We start from the raw sequence: 25042 nt of genomic DNA, 5'->3' as shown, positions 1-25042 counted from the left end.
GTGTGTGAGTACTCACTCTCGGTTGGTGAGGTAAGAGCGTCGCCGTGACGCTGCTAAGAGAAAGATAGCGAACGGCCGTCACTGTTTATTCCCTGCCCGGGGGCCCCGCAACGCGGCCAATTTCGGCGTGCTTCGGAAAGATCTGGAGCGAAATCCTAAATGAAAAATCAACACGATCCGCCGCTTCTAATCCGGAAAGAAATTGCCGCGCTACTTTGGGGACCGAGCGTTATTGACTCCAAGGAGGCCCCCCGCGCACCTGCAATTTTTCATTTCTGTATTGGAGCAGAGCGAACCGCGGCGGGAGGGTTCCCGGCAGGGCGCCGCTATTCGCCTCGGAATAACTTCACGGCGAGGTAAGAGGGAGGCAAAAAGAAAAGGAAGCAATACGTTGATAGCGTAGAGGAGAGCGCGGTGTAGCACATATATACCACGGCAGCCACTGGGAGTAGCGCACACGAACAGAGTAAGAACGAGCACGCTCAATTTTTAAGCATTTTACAGTGCTTTACCGATTTTGTGTTGGGATTTGTTATCCTTTTCTTTTTTTCATCTTCACGCGATATCGACGAAACTGCGGAATGTAACATTTTTATTTTGGCGATTTGGAAGGCGAGACGTGGGCAGTGATCCGAAATATTAGATCTCGGCTTATTGCCACGTCAATGCCTCCGGTGTGCCAATAACCCGGTGCCAATGTTTCTTTATGTTCGTGGATTAGACGGTTAAATTGTGTGGCCGTGATGCTTTTTCGCTGTTTTCTTTTTCGTTTTCCGACTCCGTTGAACTTTCGCACGCGTGGCGGCTCCATTATTTCCGATCGCGTGCACCAACTCTTGATGATCCTTTAAGGTAAGTTTTCGCGCACTCTCCGGGGCGAGACCTATACGGAAGCGTTGGTGTATTTTTTTTTTTTTCACCTTACGTTATCGAAACAAAAACCGCCGCGTGAACCTTTTATTAGGATTGCGAAAAAAAAGAAGGATTCAGTAGCGCTGGCAAGAAAAGTTGATCTGCTAGGCAAGCGTAAGGACTCGCTTAGCTGGAGCAGTATTCACCTTTTTGCGATGAATTTGCCTTTTGGCAAATCAAAGGCATGGGTAGCTTTCCCCAAACGCCGCCCTTTTTTTTTTAATTTAAGCAGCTGTGCTTTTTCTGTTCATGCGGGGACTTCGATGCGATTAGGGCAAGCTGCATTAAATAAACACTGCTGGATATTTTCCACTTTCAGGCACGTTTCATATATGCTAAGAGCGTCGCAGGAGCTCCTTCTGATGCACCGAGAACGCCTGCGGCGTCGAAGGTACCACGCAAGGTGCAGGGACACACGATCCTCGTGATTCCGGTTAGTGAGCGATCTGTAGACTGTACGCGTCATGTGCCTCGGCCATATATCGGCTGCTGCACGGCGTCTTTAGTTGCAATTACGTTGTCGTATACAAAAAGACCCGACGCGCGGCCTGAATTGTGCCAACACGTCCGGTTTTTTGAAGTCAGAGTTCTTTCGATTCCTGGCAGTGCGCGCTGTCGAGACAAGCGAGGAGGTGACCGTTTTTTGCCCAGACGCATGTCAGTTTGCTCATTTCGATCCGTGGCGCTCCAGGTTTGTGAGAACGCCGAAACGCGCGTCACAAGAGAACAGCGAACGACGCTATCACGTGTGCCATACACCACCTTTGCTCCCGACGCATGTATATATACATGCTGTTTTGAAGCCAGCCTCGACACTATGTAAAGGCTGTGTTCAAGGCTCTTCGCAGTTTGCAGATGCCGACGAGGGGAAAGAAGCAAATCTTCTGCGGGACGTTGGCTGCTCAGGGGGATCGTTTGATTGGACGTATGGAAAAAACGGAAATCGAACTAAAAAAGAAAAAGAAAAGTAATGAAGGGAAACACACTGAAGAGTATATTCGCTATAAGACAAAGTTGCAAATTTCCTGCTACCAGGGAGTTGTCTGCCCTTGTTCGGTGACTGCTCGTCAGTGTGCGTATGTTACGTGTAAATCAATACTCTAGAGCGCAGAAGGAAAGAGTGAGGGTATAGGGAGGAACAGAGCGAGAAACGTTATTTGACCCCGTTTTTTTTTTCTTAAGTGCAAATTTTTTTTTTGCACGATTATTATCGCTACATATGCTATGTGCTACGGTGTTATGTTTTGTATCTCAGCAGTAGCGAGGCTTACCATGGACACCTATCCGGCCCCGAGAAAACTTATTGCTGAAGTGTATGTCTTCTCCGGGAAATTTGGCACGCACGGAAAGACAGTGAAAACAAAAGAGACTTACGCGACACTGCCTTTGACAAGCAACTGTTGAACAGTCGTGCTGTTGAGGAGAAAAGCAGGATCAAACGCCTCCTGACGCAGGAACGCGTGTAACGTCCAAGTTTGCCGTAAATATAGCTCGAAAGCGGGCGCGTCATTGCTTCAGAGTTAGTAAGCTGTAACGCAGTGATACCATTGAAATCAGTGCACCTCCGAAGCGCAAAACGCTGGTCACAGACCAGAGCAACCAAATGCGCGGCAGCGCAGTGCAGCTGCTCAGCACGCAAAAGAGTCGTTCCTTCGTGGAGGGCGTAACAGAGACATTTCTCAGCTGATTTGTGAAAGAAAACACGTGCGGCTAAGTATCCATTTTTCTTGCGCGCTAGTGCTTCCGCTGACTAAGCGCAGGTGCCAAGGTTGGGGTCACTTAAGAAAGACAAAGTGGTCTAAATTTACCCGGACAACGCGAGTTTCTGCCTGAGACAAATTGCTCGTGCGTCTCTTAAAAGAAGACGGCGTCCGTTTTTTTTTTCTTTCTCGTTTTTTTTTCTCTTTACTTTTCGCAACGCTCAGCTGCCTCTGTTGTAAATGGTGCCGTTTGTATAACACAAGCAGAGGCGCGCCTCCAAAATCTGCGCGAGCCGCGACGCAAACGCCGCAGAGCTCACGATGCATGGTGCCGACGTTCGGTGCAGATGAGGCGGAGCAGAAAACGAGTGTCGCTACACAGCAGTCGCGCCGCATGCATCCAGTCCTCCCGCGAAGACATCGTGCCAATCGAGCTGTTGACGGCTGATTCAGGCGGATGAAACCAGTGTGTTGGTGAATGAAAATGTAATAACATGCTCGTAACAAAAGAAGGTTTTGTGCAGAGGTATTCAAGTTGACACTTGAAAGTGGCTACTACCCTACTTGCATAAAAAAAGCCACTGTTCCTTCAGCTGCCACCTCTCTTCAAAAAAATAAAAAATTGGAACAGCTTTGAAACCGACAAAAAAATTGTTTTTACAGCCATGTGTGTCTTTAACCTATTCCTTGTTCGGCGCACTGATGCATTTATGGATTTGAAAGGCAGAATTATGTCTATGTACAAGAAGATTATTGGCCATTGTGCCCGTCGGCAAGACCCACCCATATAAGACCTGCTGGCGTTCCTCTTGTGGCTTAGGCTTGCCTTAGGCAGTGCGGGCTGGACAACATTATTTTTATTTCTTTTTCATCTGCCCAAAACTAATATATGTGGCTTAGGCTGATCTGGTTTTTACAACACCACGTTAACTTTGCGCTTCGGAGTACAGCACATGCTGCTGGAGAGGCTGTGCCGTGGCAAACAATATTTTTCTCATACTACGCAGGTTCCTAGTATTGATAAGACAGCCCTTAGGACAATTAATTACGGCGGTCTTCTCTTGTGCAAGAGCCGTTTTAAGGGAATCAAGAGTTAAGCCGACTGAGATTTCTTGACCAAGTAGAAAAAAAAGAATCAGAAAATAGAGAACATATACCCATGGCCTCTAACGTGATGTGGTCGCGCCACTGGCGGGAGCCAAGCTCACGTGCGCAGGCTCGACGCGTTAGCCACCGCATTCGGTTGCTACGCGTTCTTGAGCTCCATTGTTGCTGCTTTTGGCACACCGTAGTAATTTCCAGTTGCGAACTCATTGAAACACTTACGACAAGTGAAAAATTTTTCCACGCCGAAAATTACATAATGGGGTCTTCGCACTGCAGTGTTTTAAATGAATTGCACATACAGCTAGGACTTTTGAAAGCAATTGTAAGGTGTATGCACGATGATAACAGAGCGTAAAAAACCTGGACATCGACTCGTTCTTTGCGCTGTGTTGTCACCATGGGCCAACAAAGCCCATCAGCTCATTCCTGCAAGGTATAGACTGAAAGGAAAAAAAAAAAATGGCGCAAACAGAACTGGGCTCATATAAACTCATCAAACGCTGGCGCCGTTTTTTCCCTTCTTCCCCCGTTTCTGTGTCACTGTGAAGTTATCTCACAAGGGCTCTCTTTTCTTGTCTCGATTTTACTTCATTATATTTCCCATGAGATAAAGCGATCAGTATGCGCGACAGGCAAAGTTGACTTTTCTGGCGGACCGAAACATAAAACATCCCCGCTATCGAAACTGCAATAACTTAATGTTCCTTATACGGCCGTCGTGTAGGACCGAACACTATCAACAGTGTATCTTTTCCCCCTGAATGAGAAATATCTCTAAGGATGGCAGAACGTTACAACAGGCGTACACCCAGACACAAAAGCCTTTGGCATGGCGCTGCAGACGAAGGGACAGTGGCTTCGGCCGGTGGTACTCGTTAAGCTTATCTCGCAATTTTTTGGTCTACTGCGGCGTGTGATCTTTGCCGACGCACGTCCTTTCATTGCACAAGGGTGCGATAGCATCCCCTCGCGAGAACGCAAGCAGAAACGCGAGTTTCGACAGCGCCTGAAAAAGGAGCCGCTGCAGACGCGCTCGCGCACTGTGAAGTCGCATGCCGGCCCATGCCTTGCTCATTCCTCGCCACGCGCTTTCGGCTTTTTCCCTGCGAAGGACGAGCAGGACCCTACCTGTCGTGAGCAGCCGAAGTTTGGCCGCCGACAGGCCCCACTTTCGATCTGCTTACCGACGGCGAACATCGACAGCAGCAGCAGCCGCTCGAAGCGCGCAAGAACAGGAGGGGGAGCGGAGCAACAAAGAGATAGAGGCGGCCGACGTTGGCGATCATTAGAGTATCTGCGTGGGGCGGAAACGCGACGACCAGCGTGCCTGGTTATGGCGGCGCGCGGGGCGGCAGGGGCAACGTGCCCGGCTTAGCCGATCGGATGCGCGGCCAATATCGGCCGACGACTTTGTCAGGCCGGCCGAGGCACACATACGCGGCCGCCCGCGGAGAGTGCAAGGAGAGCTGCTATTATTGGAAAAGGGGTGGTGGTCGCGTCTTGTTTAAACGAAGCGAAAAAACTGGATTTCCCGCTCGAGACCAGCTGCGTGTGGCTGTTCTGACCGCCGTGTACTCCGCGGGCGCCGCCTGCACGGTGCGCAGGCTTGCGGCATCTTCTCGGGTGGAACAGCGCTGCCTATCTTATAGCACGAGCGTGTGAGGCAGTGTGAATAAAAACTGAGCGTTTCTACAAAGTGACACGCCAGTTGTGAGCGAGTGGGATTACGCTCCTTGTTAGTGAGGATAAAAGACGCACGTTTAAGTACGGACTTGTGCGATCATTTTAAGGCTTCTGATTCAGCACGTGCTTTAGTTTAAAGGGACACAAAGGAGAACTCCATCCATTTATTCTCCTCAATAAAAATTGGTTATCTGGCTCTTTCCGGGTACGTTAACGTTTGTCCGGCAACAACAACAACAACAAAAAAAAGGCGGACAGAATTTAATTTAGTTCCCGCCGCTTGGTTCTGACTCGCTACGTCCGCACCGAGAAGGACTGGCTGTGGCCGTTTTTAAGTGAATGGCGATGTAGCATCGAAATCCGCGAAAAAATTCGGTGTTGACACAAGCGGTTTACTTGAGAAGTCTACCGGTCATGGCGACGCGTGTATTTCATTTGTAGGTGTTTTCTAGCTTATATTATAAAAGCTCAGTTTTTAGTGAGAGTGGTCGTTTTGTCACTACAGGCCAACTGCAATTTTTCCTCAGTGTCTCTTTGAAGCAGTCTCGGTGTATGTAAATTTCTCCAGGGTGGGAGGTGCAGCAGTCGTCACGTCTTCGGGATGTGTTTCTCTCTCTCTCTGTCTTTCTCTGTGCCCTCTGCCAAGATCTGGTCGACACCAACTGCACTCTCAATTTTACGTGCGTCAAAAGCATACCCAAGAGCGCAGCGTCCGATGCGGCGAAGTCTATGTCGCCAGGGCAGATCTGTTGATATTACCCTGGTGCATATAACCTGCTCAGGTTCGAACGTTCTTTCTGGTTCGAAGTCTAGCTAGAAGTTAGCAACGCCTACACCGAATTCTGAGAGAACCTCTATAGCTTCTGGTGTCCGGAAACGTTAAACAGCGGCCGCGATTTAATCCCGGAGTATGTAAAGTGCAGTGCACGACCAATTTCTACTTTACGATGTCACGCACCACTTCTATCGGCTGTTGCTGATTTACGACGCCCGGGTAGCGTTTGCCGAAGCGAACAGACTCGCTCTCCACCCCCGCCAAGAACATTCTGGTAATGCTCGGTGAGATGCAAACACACCCGTCTACATTACGCCCCAAGGTTCCTTGGCGGAAAACTGTGCAGCGATATCGTCACAATACCGTAAGCAGTATCTTCGGAATGGTAACAGTATAACGATACTGCTAATACGCACGGTCATATGCGGAGTTTAAGAGTTCCTAAAGCACTCTTTTTCCCTTTCTGTGGCGCTTGAATGCTGTTGGTAGCGTCATAAAGCGGCCGGGGTGGGGCGCCCGGCCGCGTATACCGTCCGAGGTAGCACCAACGGAGCGTTCGTGTCACGCGTGCACTACCTGGCGAAGAGCAACCGGGGAAAAAAAAACTGCTTGGGCCAAGCAGTGGCCTGCAGTATTATGAAATAAATAAATAAATGAAACTGCTGGCCTCATCTGCAGCACGAGATGACAGGCGAACATGTTTAGGAATTAAATCAGAAAGAAAAAAAAACGAATTGTTTAGTCAAGTGTTTAGGGGAATCCCCCAAGGTGGAGTAGATTTGTAAAAAGGGAGTAATTACTCATTGTTTGCTTTCCACGGGGACGAGGAAGCAACAGCGATAACGCTCCTTCCTCCCTCCCTCTTTAGCTCCCACACTCAGTTGCAATCTCTTATTTGTAGCAGGTCGTTAGTAATAGTCATGTGTCACCTTTAGTTAGTAATAGGCATGTGTCACGTGGCACGTGCGCCACGGAGGGACGTCTACTGATGGGCGTCGCTTCACGCGCGCTATAGAAGGCCCTTTTCAAAGCAGGCAGTGAACGGCATTTTTTTTTTTTTTTTGTGCCGTAGCGCCGGGAGTAATTGCGTTTTCGAAATCCTAAACAGTGATATGGCTATTACTAACGGCCGGCTATACGAATCTCCCCGTTTCTACCAGGCCCCTAAATGTCATAGTTTAAGGTTAACATAAATCATGACTACCTGATTAGTCAATATGATTCGCCTGTTTTTTTTTTTTGTATATCCACCAACGATAGTATACAACGCCACATAAGCCGTCTCTGTATTTGAAAAATCCTATTTTTTTTTAAAATTCTGGTTTACGTTCGGTAAAACAGCTGGTGTATGCCTGGCAGATAACAAGCGCTCACCGAGGTGTTTCTGGGCACGCGCATTAAATTGCAGCTCAGTTAAATTTCAGTTCAGTCGCGGAAAATCATTCAGCTACGAAAAAAACAAATTCGAACAAGAGGCGCAGAAACGCATATCGTCAGAACTGCATAAAGCCGGGGTTCCGTGAAATTTCGTTTCTCCGGCAAGCACTGTTACTTTGCAGACACGGATCAGCAGGGTTCATTTTTCTTTTTCGGCGCGATGTCGCATAAAATTCTCGTTAGCGCAGCTGGAGCTCTCAGTCTTCGTTCATTTGGGCAACAAGAGGAGGACAGCGGGCATTGGAAAGCTCTCTGTGAACTACCTCGCGTCATTCGCATTCTTCAGTGCGTTTTCACTCCCGGGGTAAATCTCCTCCAGCCTTGCGCGCTTTGCTCTTCTTCATGTGTTATTCATGAGTGAAATAAAGCTGTCACGGAAGAAGAAAAAAAAAACAGCATAGCGTTAAAGTTTTTTTTTTTTTTTTTTTACCATGAGGAACCGTAGGACGCTTCTGACGGCACGCTCGGTGTGATGTACAACTATGTCTAGTAACGGTCGCAGTCGATTTACGCCAATGTGGTTCGTCAAAGCCTAGAAACAACAGCTTCGCTGTCTTGTTACGACACAAAACGAGAAACGCGAGCTTGAGCAACTCGTTCGGGTAAGCGTGCGCGAAAAAAGGAAAGACGCTCGAAGGATAAAAGGCAATGTTTTGGTGAGTAGCTGCAGTACTGTGCGAACATGTGACGACGCGTAGAAGGGAAGCGTACGTTGTCGATACGAATCTTACTTAAACCATCAAAATGTAAGCCGCCCACGTACTGCCGTATTACTTTTTAAAAGAAGCTGCCGTTTCATGTACAGAGCCGGTAAAGGACTGCTTACAAAAGGCAAGTTCCTTTCTGTGATTGAAGGCACAATAGCAGCCTTTTTTAAAAAAAATATGCTATTATCTAGAGTTAGATTACGTGCACAGATGTCTCGTCCTTTGTTTTCCAGTCGATCGAAGTTCGCTGCTAGTGGGGACAATTACGAAAGGCTTTGACAGTCGTGCCTTAACGCGAGGCGCAAGCCGTATGCACCTAAAGTGTCCCAAGCCTCAGTTTAGCTTATTTTCATGCTGACGTGTTCTTCATCAAATTACTACGTTCAATGTCGATGTTGTCAAAGTATCTCCTTTTTCTGTGAGACGATTTCAGGTGCATTCTTTTCTAACAGTGCAATGTTAATTGATTTTTGTTATGGCCACTTGTTGGGCGACGTGCTCATTTCAAGACTGTTGCTTCATGTAGCAACTTTGTGCGCAACAAACACGTAGTACGTCTTTACCACGGACGACGTAATTATCGTTAGAACTAAATTACACGATGCTGACAACAGCACCTCAGAAAGAACTACAAGTACGAACTTCTTTTTCATGTGCCCTAGCGTGTTGGCTGTATACAACGCGGCAAGAACAGAGCAGGTATTTTATTCGATCTGACGCCAAAACTTCTAGTGCGTAGGGTAAACATCCATTATGGAGGGCAGGCTAAACATTGGACGGATGGAGAACCGGCGGAAGGTACAGGACTTGGTGGAAGGAAGAGATAAGGTATCTCGCAGGGCAGGGGTGGATGAAGCTGACGCAGAACAGGAGTATTCAGAGGGAACTAGGAGAGCCTTTCAAAAGAACGCTTTCACCGGCTCGTTGGTTCTTGGGTCTTACGCGAAGTAAAACATCACCAAGACCCGGACCAGACTATAGTCAGATACAACTCATGAACGATGAAGCAGATGCCCCTCAAAAGGAGCCCTCCAGCCAATGGCGTCGACCGATTTTCATGATGCCTAGGTCAATACGACTAAGCCTTGGTTAAATCCTCTCCATCTGCCACCCTCTGGGATGTCCATGCTATCAGGGCCAGATGATTAACTACGACGTCATGAGAATCGGTCGACGCCATTGGCTGACTATCATTAGTCAGCCAATGACTATCATGACACAAGCGCTGACTATCATTAGTAGGCAGTGTAGTAGTGTAGTTCTATTAGGCGAATTTTACAGTTTTCAAGGAATCTTTCGGTCACTTAGGCTTAAAGGGACAAGAGAATCTTCATTAGTGTTCAGGGAACATTAGAATATAGCAGGGAGAATGAAGGAATTTTTTTTCTGTTGAAGGTATTGCAAACTGGCTTGATAAGTTAATCACTGCCGTTAATGTACGACATCGGTGACAGTGTGGACGTGTAGGTAGTCTGCCAAATATAATAAAACGTGAAAAAAAAGAGGCGGCGGTTTTATCTACAAGTCTTCTGTTGCGCTCTCCTATGTATTGCGTCTTTACGCTCGTCTTCGCAATGGGCGCGAATACAGCGCTCTTTCTTGTGACGCGTTTCTCACTTCGCCGCTGCATCAGCGATATGCGTTGTGCTATACCGGTCGCCTCAGTAGCACGTTGGCAGCTGAGAACTTTCGGTGAGCCATCTATAGGACATTGAAATCTCAATGATATTTTTTTTCCGTTCCTGATGTTCTAAAAAACGGATAGACCAATTAAAGAGTAAATACGGCGTTCATGTTGAGCTGGCCTCAGTTCTAAAAGTCACGCATAGTATCTATTCACGCTAGTCATACACGTGCTTGTTCTCTTTTTTTTTCCTCAATTAAGAAATGCCTTCCGATTGAATGAAGCTTGAAACTGGATTCCTAACAACTTTTTTTTTTTTTAACTGACAGGCTTATGACGGCCAACTTTTCTTATGGCTCACCCTTTCTTGAAACACGTGTATGGTAGAGCATGAAAACAAATACACAAACGCGCGCAACGACTAGCACTTGGCGAATTTTTGCATTTTGGCCTCCATTAATACAGACGAACAGCAGGGTTTAATAATAAAAAAACAGTACTGTGATACAGCACGATAGAGTACAGAGATTTTTCAAAATGCTGAAGGAAATAAGTGACCAAAATTTAGATTCCTTGGGTCCCAGTAAGGGAATTTTCGATGGCAACACGGCACATCACTGCCCTTGAGATACTTCCTTCCTTCCTTCTTTTCTTTCGTTCTTTCTTTCTTCCTTTCATTCTTCCTTTCTTTCTTTCTTTCTTTCTTTCTTTCTTTCTTTCTTTCTTTCTTTCTTTCTTTCTTTCTTTCTTTCTTTCTTTCTTTCTTTCTTTCTTTCTTTCTTTCTTTCTTTCTTTCTTTCTTTCTTTCCTCCTTTCTTTCTTTCCCTCTCCCTTTCTTTCTCTCTTCCCCTCTTCCTTTCTTTCTCTCTTTCTTTCGTTCTTTCTTTACCCCGCCTGCAAATAAAATACTTCTGAGACTGTCGATAAACATTGGTTGATAGACGGCGCCCGTTTCGTCTTGCCTTTTGTTCGAGTTTTTTAGGTGTCTTCCTCCACGAAGAGTCTTTCGGTCCGCAGTGGGCAAAATTAGCATGGCTGCCGATGGTGTGCATGTTCACGACGGCTTACTCCTGTGCTCACGCATGTTTGTAATTGATTTAAGATCGCAAATTTATATATGGTGGTTACAAAGCAGTGTAGCTAGTTGGAGACAGCTGCTTGCAAAAATTAAGTTCGAGGTCGCAGTGACTAAATAGTGGATTAATATGAGCCAGGTAACTCAGGAAATACCGAAGATTTGTTCCAGTTAGCTAAATTTGATTTAAAGGGTTCCTATTTAATGCACTAGGCGTTGACGGAATCGCAGCACTAGTTTGAATAGACCGGATGTTCGATTTAGGCGAGTTGGAATGAATGAGAGTTCATTGTAATAGTTGGTTGATGAGTCGTCATTACATTAATGTGAGGTTACAGTTAAATGCCGTGCGGAACGGACGAAGGGCGCGGCTTCGTCCGTAAAGCTATCAGGCCGTGGCTCGCATCCCTTCTTTGTTCGCCTTACTAGGTGTGCACGCAAAGAGCGGGCTCTCGAATGCCATCTAGTTCTCGGCAAAACCCACCGCGATGGCTCAGTGGCTTGGCGTTCGGCTCCTGATCCCACGCTCTCGAGACTGATCCCAGCCGCGGCGGCCGTATTTCTAGGTGGCGCCATACAGAAATCGGCCGTGTACTGTGCGATGTCAGTGCACGTTCAGGAACCCCAGGTGGTCGAAATTAATCCGCAGCCCTCCACTATGGCGTCCCTCATAGCCCAGGCGTCGCTTTGGGACGTTAAACCCCGCAGTTCATAATTTTCATTTCAATTTACTTCTGCACGAGCTGCATACAGTGCGCTTGACCTTCGAATCCCGGTTTCACGATACTGTAAAGCCTATGATGAGCACATCTACTACTGTTGGCAAGCACTTACCGAGGCCTCACAACTCGTGTCACTAATCAGCTATTGCGCATTACAGACTGAACGTCACAACTGTTGTCTCCCCTATAGCTAGCCCACTGATTGTCCTACTAATTATTGGATAAATAATTCACTTTTCCTTCATAGTTATAATCTGTGATATCTGGCCTCCCGCAAAACCTTTTGCGTAGGAGCTAGCGAATCTCCGAGGCGAGTGATTTCGATATTGAAAAGAGCGCAGCTGTCGGAGAAAAGCGCCAGCAGGGCCTGTGTCGGGATCGGGAGAGGAGCACAGCAGGCGACACTCGCACAAGGATAAGGCTTTTATGCTCACCGATGCTTACCTGTTTCGTTTCTGGGCTGTGGTCGACAGCTCGCGCGGTGTCATTAAACATTTGATAGACCGTACGAATTAACGTCTTGTTTCTTTGTTTTCCCTAGGACTCGCTCCGCAATATAGTCCCGCGTTTATTTTAAGGCCGCTCTACAGTGGTCAGGCTGGTATTAACAGCCACGGCGCGGTAGCCACGTTGGTACCGTCGCTAAGCGCGTGAAGGTTGTCAGCTCAGTGAACAGCGCGGCTGTGGCTACCGCGGGAGCACGGTAGCCGCTGATCATGTCTCTTGACAACATTCCGCTTCGCTCGCGTATGCACGCCGGTCGGTCGCCGGCGTTGACTAAGACACGGAGGTCGAGGCAGCCGACTTAATCCGAATGAAATGCGATAAACCCGCGAGGCTGCCGCGCAAGAAACCATGCGCGCACTGGGCGTGTGAAATCATCGACGTTCGCAATCGTCGCCGCTGACACGCGCTCGACGCACTTGCCGGGAGTCGTTCGTTTCGGGCGCACCCTCGTCACGCTTTCGGCAGCGGTGCTGTCGCGGAATGACAGATGGCAGATAAGCCGATAGCAGTCAAGCGACCCGCATGCGGCCTTTCGTGCTCAGTAAGCGTGCTCTGGAAAGGTGTAATCGACGCGTGCACAGGGGAAGCTGCTTGTCGGTTTCGTCTGTTATACTATGTGACTTAACAGGGGAACGATTGGCGAACTGTCAAGAATATGATTTAACGTGCCGTTCAAGGTAAGTGCGCTGTTTTGCTCCCTCAGCGCAGTAACGCTCAACGGAATTCATTTTCCTTGGTTTTTCCTGCCATTTTGCCTTACCACTTGTCCGATGCCTCCATGTTCGTCTTTTAGCGGCAGGCATATACTACAGAAGACACGCACTTGACGTCAAAGGCACCATGGAGGTGGGCCACGCATAGCTCCATTGGTGGACATTAAGATCACGTGGCTATAAGCGGGTTGCATAAGCGCGCAGGTTTTCAGCGTGGTCCTGCTTTGCGAACGTGCATGACGGTCGCTATATGACGTCAGTACAAGCCATCTACACCTCGTGACATAAACCGATTTGAAACAGTAACCGGTGTTGATGCTGACTTAAACGGAGGTGTTTTTTCATGAACTGATTTTGTACTCTTCCCTGTGTCCCAAGCGGTAGTACCACAAAACCGCAGCAAATTCGCTCTGAGAGAAAGAACTTCATTGCAACGCAGTATTAAGCGTCGAGGGTATCCTGCGCCGGATTTACCGAGACAAGCCAGGCCAGCGACGTTGGTGGAGAGGGGTATGGATAACGGGGGGATTCGCATGTGACACCGCAAATATATTCACAGGGTATATATCCAGTTCTAAAGAATCGCACAAACCAGACGCGTGTGGCCGCCTGTCATCTGTTACCTTCCTGTGAAACTGACCTAACTGTAGGTCGAACAGGACTACTCCATGCAATTATTATTATTACCAAATATTTATTCCCTGGCTCTTTCTCGCTGTTGTCACGTTTGTCCAGCCGCAAAAGATACACTTGTCGCCGAGAAAATTGGATATCAAAATCCTCCCGGCAGTCAGTTCAAACACCTAACGTTCTTATCAAAATGAACGGATTGCCACCGTTTAGAAGTGAAGGGTGGTGTGGCGTAGCCTCTGGAATCCGCGCCCAAAAAATCGGTGTCGACGCGAGCATTTTACTCGTGAAATGGGCCCGTGGCGACATCTGTATTTCATTTTTTTTTCCCCGTCTTTTATAGCTTATAAGAGTTCCGTTTTCAGTGAGAGTGGTATCTTTGTGATTAGAAACGCGGAACCCTATCGATACAGGCCAACTCTTATTTGTCCTCAGTGTACCTTTAAGAATATAGTTGTGCACGTCAAAATTTATGCAACTAAGTCGATTGTTTTACCGCGCCGTCGAAAAGAGACCCGCACCACCGCAGCGTACAGTCAAAGCATGCTGCTGGATTGGCATAAGCACACACAAAAAAGTAGGTTTGGGCAAGTTTCCAGAAGTTAACAAGAGAATCTCCTGCATCAGGTAACTATACAACTCCAGCCTTGCTTATGAAGGAAACATTTATCACGGAATCAACTCCCTCTCGCTTGAAGACGCCGCGAGGGGAGTTTTGACGACGCAGAGATCGAGGCAAACGCCTGTGGCCCCCTTAATACAAACGCACTAAGTGTAATTTCTGCTCATATTCCTTGCGCAGATTTTACTTTCACGTCCTTGCTAGAAGTTTATGCAGCCATCTCTATTAGAACGTCTTTTCTTCCTTTCATTTTAGTTTAGATGACTGATGTATGTATGAACATGGGTTAACTGTGCATGACCTCACAAATCAAAAAGAAACACCTTCCATATCTACGGGACAGTGGTTGGCGAGGAATACGAAATTAATTTCAAATTCGCATCACTGGTGGCTGTACGCGACCCTGTGGTTTGCTCGGCAAGTCGGACCACTATGGTGGGTTCTTTCCGAGAGTATCTCAAAAGCAGCGGGTGTAAAGGACTCTCCAAGAGAGACAGCACTGATGTCATTAGAGTAGCGGCTGGCGGAATTATTTTTTATATTGATTGCGTCCTGCCAGACTCGTCTGCACAAATATTTATCAGAATGCCTCCTGCTTTTTATGATCAGCAGAATAACAAATTCCGTAAAGAAATAAAAACATAAAGAAATGGCCGTGCACAGGTATAGAGCAAACATTTATATATGCAACTACAAGCCGAAATGTTTTAGTCAGACATGCGACAAACGTGCGGAAAAGTTAAACTTTTTCTTCCTTCAAACAGGTTGGCTGGAGTGAAAATTTTTTTTTTTTTTCGTGTTTTCTTCATCCAATGTGAACGTATCTTTTTTTTTTTTTCTTTTTGCAGCTCATTACCCCAAACAAAACGCCAGCATGCACTGATGTATAGCGCATAAACAAAAGCGAAAAGAAACGCTCCTTTTTGCTAACGGTTAAACGCCCAGAAAGCCCGGAGACCTGGCTGTAAATCAGACGGGATCCGAGCGTGCAAAAGGGGGGCGGCGTGCGGCACATTCAGCGGTCATCTCGCGTTAGGCCCACGGGACGTCCCGCGGGCGGCGCTGGACTCGGGAGGAGAGCGTCTCTTTTTGCAAATGCCACGCGCGTCCGACTGCTTCCGTGCGAAAGGGACGCCCGAGAACAGAAAGCGCAAATCCGGTCCGCAAAGACGTCCGTCTTGCTCCGGTTCTGGCGGCGAGCGCCGCTCGCGAGGACGACAAAAAGAGACGCGGGGACCGTAAAGAAAAGATGGGGAGGAAATGGGAAGAAGAAGAAAATATAGGGGGTTGGGTGGAGACGAGACGCCCGGTGTATAAGCGTCCCGGCGAGACGGACGCTGCCGCCGCGCTTGAGGTCGCGGCTACGCGGAGGTGAGAGAGCTCGCCTTCATACGCGCGCGGGGATGGCGCCTCAAAAGCAGCGTTGTGTCCTCGCTTTCCGCTGCTGCTGCTCGCTGGGCGCGTAGACATAGCGGGGCACGCACACGAGCGAGCGCCAAAATAACTGTGCGAAAATGTCGCATCCTGCGCGGTCCGCGCGGGTATATGCGACGCCCACTCTGAGCGGCCGGATCTCGGCGGATGTAATATACGCCCGCTACTCGAGGCACCGGAGGGTCTATGCGCTGAATGCATGCTATAAATGTGCGGGGCGCCCTTGGTGGGTGTAAATCGTGATGAGTGCGTTTCACTGCTGACCTCTTGTTTTTGCCTACTCAGTAGTCTGTGCGTATCCAAACTGAAAGCGTGGTCGGGTTCGGGATTTCTGAAAAGCAGTCTTGGAGTCAGGGAACGATTGTAGTGAGCATCTACATGAGCCCGGCGTTGCGACTGTAAACTGAGGCGCCGCCGCGGTGGCTCAATGGTTACGGAGTTCGGCTGCTGACCCGGAAGACGCGGGTTCGTTCCCGGCCGCGTGGTAGTCGAATTTCGATGGAGGCGAAATTCTAGAGGCCCGTGTACTGTGCGATGTCAGTGCACGTTAAAGAACCTCGGGTGGTCGAAATTTCCGGAGCCCTTCACTACGGCGTCCCTCATAGCTTGAGTCGGTTTGGGACGTTATACTCCCATAAACCAAACCATAAACGTGCACTGACATCGCACAGTACACGGGCCTCTAGAATTTCGATGGAGGCGAAATTCTAGAGGCCCGTGTACTGTGCGATGTCAGTGCACGTTAAAGAACCTCGGGTGGTCGAAATTTCCGGTGCCCTTTACTACGGCGTCCCTCATAGCTTGAGTCGCTTTGGGACGTTAAACTCCCATAAACCAAACCATAAACCTAGAAACAGGCTTTTAAACATCATCACCACCACCACCAGATCATCATCACGGGTCTATAAGTTGAGCCTTCTGCAGGACAAAGGCCTCTCCCCATGGCCTTCAGTTATCTTTGACAGCGGTTAACCCATGTCCCAGAAAATCTTATCAGCTCCTCACTCAATTTGACTCTTGGACACCCCCGACTGTTTTTTTCATCCTTTTGTATTTACTGAGGTATTATAACTGACTTTCGGTTGTCAATTCCGTGCATAACATGTATTTGTACTTATCCATTTTCTCTTTTTCAGCTGAAGTATGCCTTAAGTTAGCGTTTGCTCTTTATTGCACTCAACGTTCCTTCGGTTTGTTATTGCTTCACCTGTCACTTTTATTTCTCTTGCTTGCTGCTCTTAGCCTCTTTTCTAGCATTTTATTAGCCGCCAGGCTTCGGCCCCATGGGTGGGTTGCGGTAAGATGCGGCGCTTACATTCCCGTTTTGGGGATATTGGTACGCTGTTGGTCATAACTTGGTAGTGACAGCCGAACGCAGTCTGCCCCATTCTTGTTCTCCTACTGACATCTCTCGCGTAATGCGAATCTTTAATTGTCCCAAACCTGGTCCAGGCTCCGGGGCTCGAAACAGACGCCACCGCTCCATCATGTCACAGCGCCCTGCGTAACAGCTTCACCAACAAAGATGGCTAGGAGATGGCAGGGCGAGACCGAATTAATCGAGAAATCGATGCAGGAAAAGTGATCTATTCCGATTTGCTTTGGAGATTCCAAACAAGGCCATGGTTACAAATAGCATAACTCTGGGCATTCACAGCCGTGGGAAGGCTGAGGCTGTGAACAGCACAGAACATGATACAGCTGTGCAGCTTTCTCAAACTTTCAAAGCTGAAGAGAAAAATAAAGTCTGATACGAAATAACGATTTGAAAATGGCTTTTGGAGCTGTATAGTAGTGCTGGTATTCCTTAAATGGGTGTTGTAAGTAGTCCGCTGTTTGAAGCGTGTTAAAACTTGCAGAACCCTCTAACCATGGTATACGAAGACCGATGTACGCACACAATACTTTTTTTTAGTTATTAAGTACATTATTACGGCATCAAGCGCAATGACGCAGCCTTTCATCACCATCTATTCGTATTTCTTCACGTCGTTCAGCAAACTTAAGTCGTACGTTCGCCTGTTTTGCCCTACACAGAAGAGGTATGAAGAGGTCTATATGTCCTCAAACGACATCGACAAGATTTTTGAATTCCATGTTCGCCCATCGAACAGCGGACAGCGATAGCAACGCTTGCCCAAGCCTGTATATAACGGAAGGAAACATTGCTTTTGAAGTGGGCGCCAAGAAGCAAAAGTAACTTTTCGCTGTCGGTATTATTACGTGTTACAAGCCAGGCCTTCAAACTGACAAGCATAATGCCTTAACTGAGGAGAGGAAAAACAAGCACGCGGCGTCTTCTCTCATAGTGCGCAAAGCGCCCGACGGCTCCTGAAGGAGACCGACAAGCCAGCTGCTGGCGTTTCCAGCAACTCGGCAATGATGCATGTCACACTACGCTCTTTATCAATAGCACTCAAGCGAGTGTAATGCGTGAGTTTACAAGACAGCGGACTGAGTCTAAAAAAAAAAAAAGCGAATGTTTTTCGGCCGCATGAGTCCAACGCGGAGCAGTGACTGTTTCCAGCTCGCCTGGAGTCTCCTCCGACGTCTTTTTTGCTGATTTTGCGTGCATTGCCCTTCGCTGCGGAAAGAAGCCCGCGCCACTCCGGCTCGCAGCCGCGCGGAAACGAAAAATCTGGAAGTTCCGCGAGCGTATATATACCTCAGCAAATATAAATATCCGTTCGCGAACGCCTCAGCGTCGTCTGTTGCTTGTCTCCCGCCTCCTTTCCGAGCACCTCTTCCTTGTCTTCATTTTCGAGCTGACGGGAGAAATGTCCCCAGCGTCGACGTGACAGGCTCGCGCTTGTTTCCCTGTTTTCTGGTTATTCGGCCCGGCACGCGTATACCTGGCCACTTGGCGCTCGGGCGAGATTCCCTCCGATTCCCGATTCCCACAACTATATTGGGCGCTGCTCATTGCATCTCTCTCCTCTCGCAGGGCGCCGCATCACCTGGAGCGTGCCGTGACAGCGGACGAAGAGGAGCCGCAGGAGTCCGAGAAAGTAGGTTAAGCAAGGGCTTAGACGCGCGCGCGCATAGAGACACACGCGGAGGGCGCGAAAGCAGCAACAAAGCCGGAATCTGGACGCGCCGGCTCACTCTTCGGGCGCGCGGCGGCCGCCTCCGCAAGCCACGGTGCTCGGAGGAGAGCGGCCGCGCACAAAGGCGCGGAAAGCGTCTGGTTTAAATCCAGCGGGCCTATGTTTAGACCGGGCGGGAGACGGCCTCGCCTGCCGCGCCGGCCCGCGGAGGATTCACGAGAACAAGAAAGACAGACAGAGGAGGCGGGGGGGTGGCTGCCTGTATACTGAGTGTACGCGAAGGTGCCTGCCGCAGTCGGGGGCCCACAGTGCGCCAGGGGCAGCAAGGGCGCTACCCTGGCGTCGTGACCCCGGCCAGCCTGAACTTGCGGGGAATCGCCGCAGTGGGGCGAGCAGGCCGCCGGAGCCTGTCCGTGCCTGCGGCGTGTCGAACGTGTCGGGAAGAGCCTCAAGTTACAATTGGAGCGAACGGCCTCTGCGCACACGTCCTTACACGGGGTTTGGAATCGCTGTTATGTTACTGCTACCGACTACCGCCAGGCTAATACAGTGCGAGCGAAATGCGCATCTGCCAGTCAGTCAGCGGCAACATCGTAAGCGAAAGATTAGTAAATCCATGTTTGCGTTATTTCAAGCACTAGCTGGGTGGACGCGGAGCCCTTGTTGGGTTTAGTTGAAGCTGCGATTGATGCTACACATAAAGGGACGGGAAGGCGAGAGGTAATCGGCCGCGGCGCCATCCTGCGTTAGGGGGATAACAAAACGCGCACGTTACGCATCGGCTGGTGTTGCCTAAAAATTTGCATGCGATGCGAAGTGAACGTTTGGGTGATGGCGAGCGTAAAGTACGGCTATATGCATAATGGTGGCTTGCGCCCGTGTTGTTCTTCTTCGCCCTAACCGATCTTTCGAGCAAATTAAGTGTGCCTCGGAACGAGAGAACGAGTCTGAAACGAACGTCAAGCGCGAGCAGGGTTTACGGCTAATGTGACAATTTAACAACGTCGTAACTTTCTTTCATCCCTTTCTAGTACGATTTTTCGAGATGGCTTAAAAGCAAACTAGTAGGCAGTGTCACCACTGGCGTGAGCACTGTTTATATTTCACTGATAAAAATGGAAATCCCAGAACTACCCGGCATTTATTTGCTTATGTGCGCCCCTAAACTGCGTGCGAGCTCTGCATATCACTGATTCCTTCATGCCACCTACCTTATTAGTCGTATCTGACACTAGGATAATAATTAAGTGAAAACGACCTCACGCACACAAAATGGATGAGTCAACGCGAGGCGACAAAGCAATTAACAATGAAAAAACAGAGAAACAGTGAAAATACTTCTCCGCACTGTGTCTCTTTGCATTCACACGACGCTTGCAGACTGCCCCAGTAACGTATGCAGGACCAAAGACTTCGGCTAGATAACCCTTAAAATAGAGCGGCACTGTAGTGTTGAAATTCTGTTATAGTCATCCATATTTTACTTTCATGATTCGCTTCTGTAGCATCTTGCTTATGCTTGAAACCGATAGCTATTGTTGACGAACTGCTGCGTGGAAGATATCATCGAAGCTAGCTCGTAGCTGTCTATCTGCATACGCGTTTGCTTCTTTGACTTCTAAGAACGCGCGTGAGATTAAAATGGAGCGTCTGACCTCAGCAATTCGCGCCAGGGGGCAGCTATCGTCCTTGGGCATAGCGCGCTCTGGCGCGAAGTGCTTTTAAAAGCCTCGTCGCGCTTTCTTTAGAAGCGTATCATCCTCTCCTGGCTCCGCAGCCACGAAGGCGATCAGTTACGGATGGCTGTTGGCAGTCAAGGCTTCAGCTGTTATTTTCCACACCCCAAGGGAAGTACTAGCTAGTCGCATCTATATTAAGCGCCCGAAGACCTAAACATCGGCATCCAACTCGAAGGCTGATTAAATTGCACTTAAGAAGAGTATCCCTGAAACACTGGGCGATCACCGCAGACAGGCCTCACGTTGCACCCGCGTGCTTGCTGTATACTTCGTATACAGCATAAGCTGTATATACGCTGCCAAACAGGAAAATATAAGGCTGGATTGGTCAGTAGTAGGGAGACCAAAATTGTAGACCTAAGCGTACCGGCTTAGCGCATTAATCAGCGAAAGCTGACTAGCATTAGCGGCCGGGAGGTCTGGAGTGGCAGACCTGTTTAGACGTTTCTCAGGCGACTACCCTGTTGGGCGTCTCCACGCTCACGTGCATACTCGACCTTCTTCCGCTAGCGGTCTTCAGTTCGATCACGTTCCCCGCCCACGGCTCGCACGAATCAAATAAGACAATCTAGTTCCCAGTTTAATCTTATTTGCGGTCTAAAACCTCTCTCTCTCTCTCTCTTTTGAGAAAAGGAAAGGCGCATAACTGGCTCCTTGGGTCAGTGGACAGCTCAATCGCGCTGTGAGGTGGCAGTGGTGTCCACCTCAATAACGCCTAACGCGTTACAAGGCTGCCGTTGTACCCCCTAAATGGCTCGTACTAGATGGCTTGCCCAGACCTATTACAGCTTTCGCTGTGAAAGTGTCAGCGCAAGAAAGTCTCTTCCAGCACTGAGCAGTAAATGCGATTGGATACCGCAGGCTACAGAGCCCAGACGAGCAATCTGGCTCCCTTTCTCGTACTGAGACTACGTTGCTTCACGAGTCTGCGCGGGGCACAGAGTTGTTTGCGTTTGCTTTGTCGCTCAGCGGTTGTTCTATTCTCCTTTCGGACGACAGGTGCTACCCGCGTATGGAACGTGAATGTGCTTGTTATAACGGTCAGCACTTTTCGCGAGCAGTGGCGCGCAGTACTCTACACACTTGAAGAACATCACAGTAGAGGTGTGAGTGGAGTCGACCCAACAATATAATTTATATCTATTCCGGCAAGTTGAAGTAACGTCGGTTGGCTTCCACTCGGTTTGTAGTGCCGCTGCCAGACTGCACTCGGTGTGCGGGCTTCTCTGGGTGACCGATGAATTTCGGTCGAGAAAACAGCGTACACAATTCATAACGTTGAAAATTATGAGCGCTGTATTCCTTCTTGATGAAGGCAAGTCCCTGCCAGTGCGTTGTAGCTAAAGCTACGAGGCTGGAGAGCGCCAGAAGCAGCGCGAATTTTCCGGTCAGGTGTACTCGCGATACGAGGTTGTGTAGCGTAAGCTGGATAAAAGCCTGCGACTTGGGGAAATAACACCTCGCGGAGCTTACACAAACCAAGGTGGCTACGCAGCAACACACCGGATGAGTCATCCGACGAGGGCGTTGGGAAAGCGTATCTGCGCATAAACTAGGCCTTCTCGCATTTTCAGGGACTTTACCCAGCGCGTCAGTATTCAATGCCACGCAAGGCACCTCGAATGCAGAATATTCGCTGTTGGCGACGGCGCCAGCCTACTGTAAGAGCCAGGAAGAACGGCGTCTTTTGAAGAAGCTAAAAAGCAAGGTTGCTGGGCTTCCTCTGGCGCAGCTAACCCAAGCATGGACACAGGTAGTATTGTCGGCAGATTAGTGACGGTACAGCGAACTAAAATAGCGAAATCCGGCAGGGGCCGCTCGCGAGGCTTCCTATTTTTCGAGTCGGATCGCTCAGACGTGACGTATTCACAGGAAGCCCCGCAGGTCTCGTCCACAGATACCGTGAAAAAGCACCTGGAGACGGCGTACATAATTCATGTCCCTTGGTCGACTTGCCCCCTCGCGGCTTTCAAAGCACGCGGCGCCCGTTGCATGCGGCGCGTACGTGACGCTGGCAGAAGCACGCGACTCACAAGTGGCCCCGCGCGCACACAGGGGCGGTGGCAGGGCGCATCAGTCGCGCCAGAGGAGGCGAAAGAAACCGCGCGCCCAGGTCACGCGCGCTGCTAGCGGCAATACGGCGCCGATGCGCAAGTGCCGAGAGTGGCCCCGGCGGCCGGCAAAAAACTGCAACAATTCTGTTTCCTGCTTAAACCGCGACGACGGCGGCGGCGAGCGAGGCAGCCCGGTCGGAAACACGAATATCCGGCTTTCGGGAGTCGCGCGGAAACGTAACAAGGGCGCTGTCGCAACGGCGGGAAGGAAGGGACGCTGATGAGGCTGGGCATGCATGCTTGCGTGCGCTGCCGTTGCGGATCTCTCTCTCGCACGCGCGCGCGCGCCGCCTTCGTCAACAAACAGTAAGCGGAGAGCGCCACCGAAGCCGGCCGCCGCCACGCAACACCACGCGGCCGAGTCGGCGGGGGCCGCGACTGCGGGAGGCGGCGAGGGCTTCCCAGGGCGCCGGTGAACGCTGGGGAAACGTCGTGATGGTTTGGTCTGAACTGACGGTCTGGGGCTGTTCTCATCCGGCTACATAGCACCTCCGAGAGGATAGAAGTCCCCAGGAGCTACTCCTTGTTCTCCTTGTCGCCGCCATGATCAAGGTCATCGTCGTCGGCGTCATTTCTCAACTGTTTAGCGCGATGTGGTGGTTTCAATTGTGTCTTGCTGCCAGTGCTGTCGCCTGGTGACAGAAAGTCTAAAAGCACCGGGATGACTCCAAAACCAGGACTCATTTACTTGGTATATGTTAGCCCATGTGCACGCAACGCGAATCGCCTACAAGGGGCGCCATCGTGGAATCCACAGGGCTTTCAAACGAAGGCACCAAGACGAGAACGGCACGTACACTGCGCTGTGCTATCAACTTTCTGTGTTTGTTGTTCTTGTATATCTGTCTTCGTCTGCAAGCGCTGTGGATTCCATCATGGCTGAAAGAAACCAACTAGCCCAGCAACAAGCCATACTATCAGAGGCCGTTCTTATGTGCTTATGATCTATTTACTCGTCAATATATCATGATTATTGATAATTACTGTACCGAAGAAGTCTGTACGCGATCACTTCATGAAAGATAGTTCGCAGACACGAGGATAATTTCCTATTGTTTAATGAGTTTAATGTCCAATGCAATAACTTTAAATGCAGTAAACTTTAAAAAAAAATCAATCTTGTTAAAGTGCACCTTGCGATGCGAACCTATAGGCAGTACCCACCTCTTTGGTACATTAAATGCTTGCATACAAACATTTTTGTGATGATAGTGTAACCGAAAGTGATTCACATTGCCTTTCTTAGCACGACCCGTGCTGCCCCCTCAGCTAGGCCCACTTCGAAACGAGAATGACTCAGTGCAGCAATTGAAAGGGCGGAGGAGTTGCCTTATTAATCACTACCGGGAGCTATGGGCGCGGCGTTGGGCAATTCGTCAGAACGAAACCGGGTGCACCGCCCTTTCCGTGAAACAGTGCCGAGCGGGGCTTGATGACGAGCCCCACTCCGCGACCACGACACGAACCCGACACGCGCTCGTGAGCGAGCCACGGAGCGTGCCGCGAGAGAGAGGATGAGGGGAGAGATGCGCTGCTCGATAGTTTCGCTCGGCGCATCTCTACCGAGCGCGGACCGTTAATGCGTTTTTAACAGACGCGTCGGGCCGGGCAGCTTTTAGGTCACGCGACACAGCCGTCGCCAGACCGGGCGAGCACGCGCGGCTCCTCGCGTCGTTGTCGTCGGGGTCTGCGCCCGCGGGCACCGCGCCAGCGCCTGGAGCGATGGCTGAGGCTTTCTGTCGCTAATTCCTTGAGGTCGCACGCTCGATTCCAGCCCGATACGGCGGCATTCGAAAGAAGGGGGCTGGACGGGAGAAAGAGTGTGCGTGTTATTCGCGATGGTGACCACTTTCGACTAAACCCTATGTTTAGCAGGCGCGGGGTTTAGTCGACTCAACACAGGATTTAGCACTACGTCGCGATTTCCTTTCGGCCTCTGAATGGCTCAAACGGCCCGGTTGTAGAGCTTGGAATATCGTCTGAGGTTAATTACTCCGGAGCAGAAGCCAAGCAGGCTCCGAAGTTTGATCATTGTGTTGTTTCGCACTGTTGTGCCCCCGACTTGCCGGCTAATCTTGGCACACATGAACTCTTGACATGTTTTGAGAGCTTGCCGAATTTGACATGTTCGGGCAAGATTGCGGTAAGTCGCGGTAAGCGGAAGCGCAGCCTGCTGATGTGAGGCCAGCATAACTGAATCGTAATGGGAGCGCACGCTGTTTCAGTACGTCTTTTTTTTTTTCTGTTTTCGTGCATAAAGTACACTATCATGTTTGCTAGCGAACCAGGTCTTGATATCGGCCTGCAGATCCCGGGTTGCAGTTGCCAGTAACTACCTCAATTGCTCTGCGATGAATCTTTCGACTTTCCGGGCCGGGAGTACCGTTGAAGCCTATGACCAACAACACTACAGAAGAAAGTCTTACTCGGCGCAGCACATAACCAGTGCGTTAGCGCATCTGGAAAGTTTAATGGAGTAATCTCTAGGTATGAA

At 49.5% G+C, this 25042-nt stretch overlaps 1 protein-coding gene across 5 annotated transcripts in view; it reads left to right on the top strand.

Annotated features, from left to right (window-relative positions):
• The window catches only part of LOC149352928 (protein NDNF-like), a 163679-nt gene that overhangs the window by 50733 nt on the left and 87904 nt on the right, over positions 1-25042 (top strand). For 2 of the 5 annotated variants that reach the window (XM_089582134.1, XM_089582136.1), the window contains exon 2: positions 18593-18656. The exons of 2 other annotated variants lie outside the window; for them this stretch is intronic. In XM_089582134.1, coding sequence (XP_089438260.1) covers positions 18593-18656 — 64 coding nt within the window. Of the gene's footprint in view, positions 1-18592; positions 18657-22852; positions 23101-25042 lie in introns of those variants that run through there. One more of the 5 variants, XM_089582138.1, reaches the window with a different exon arrangement.

The sequence above is a fragment of the Amblyomma mixtum genome, chromosome 3, assembly GCF_055824585.1.
Source record: "Amblyomma mixtum isolate Tamu chromosome 3, ASM5582458v1, whole genome shotgun sequence".
Lineage (NCBI taxonomy): Eukaryota > Metazoa > Arthropoda > Arachnida > Ixodida > Ixodidae > Amblyomma > Amblyomma mixtum.
The sequence above is the reverse complement of the archived record's forward strand: the minus strand, read 5'-3'. Positions and strand labels throughout refer to the sequence as shown.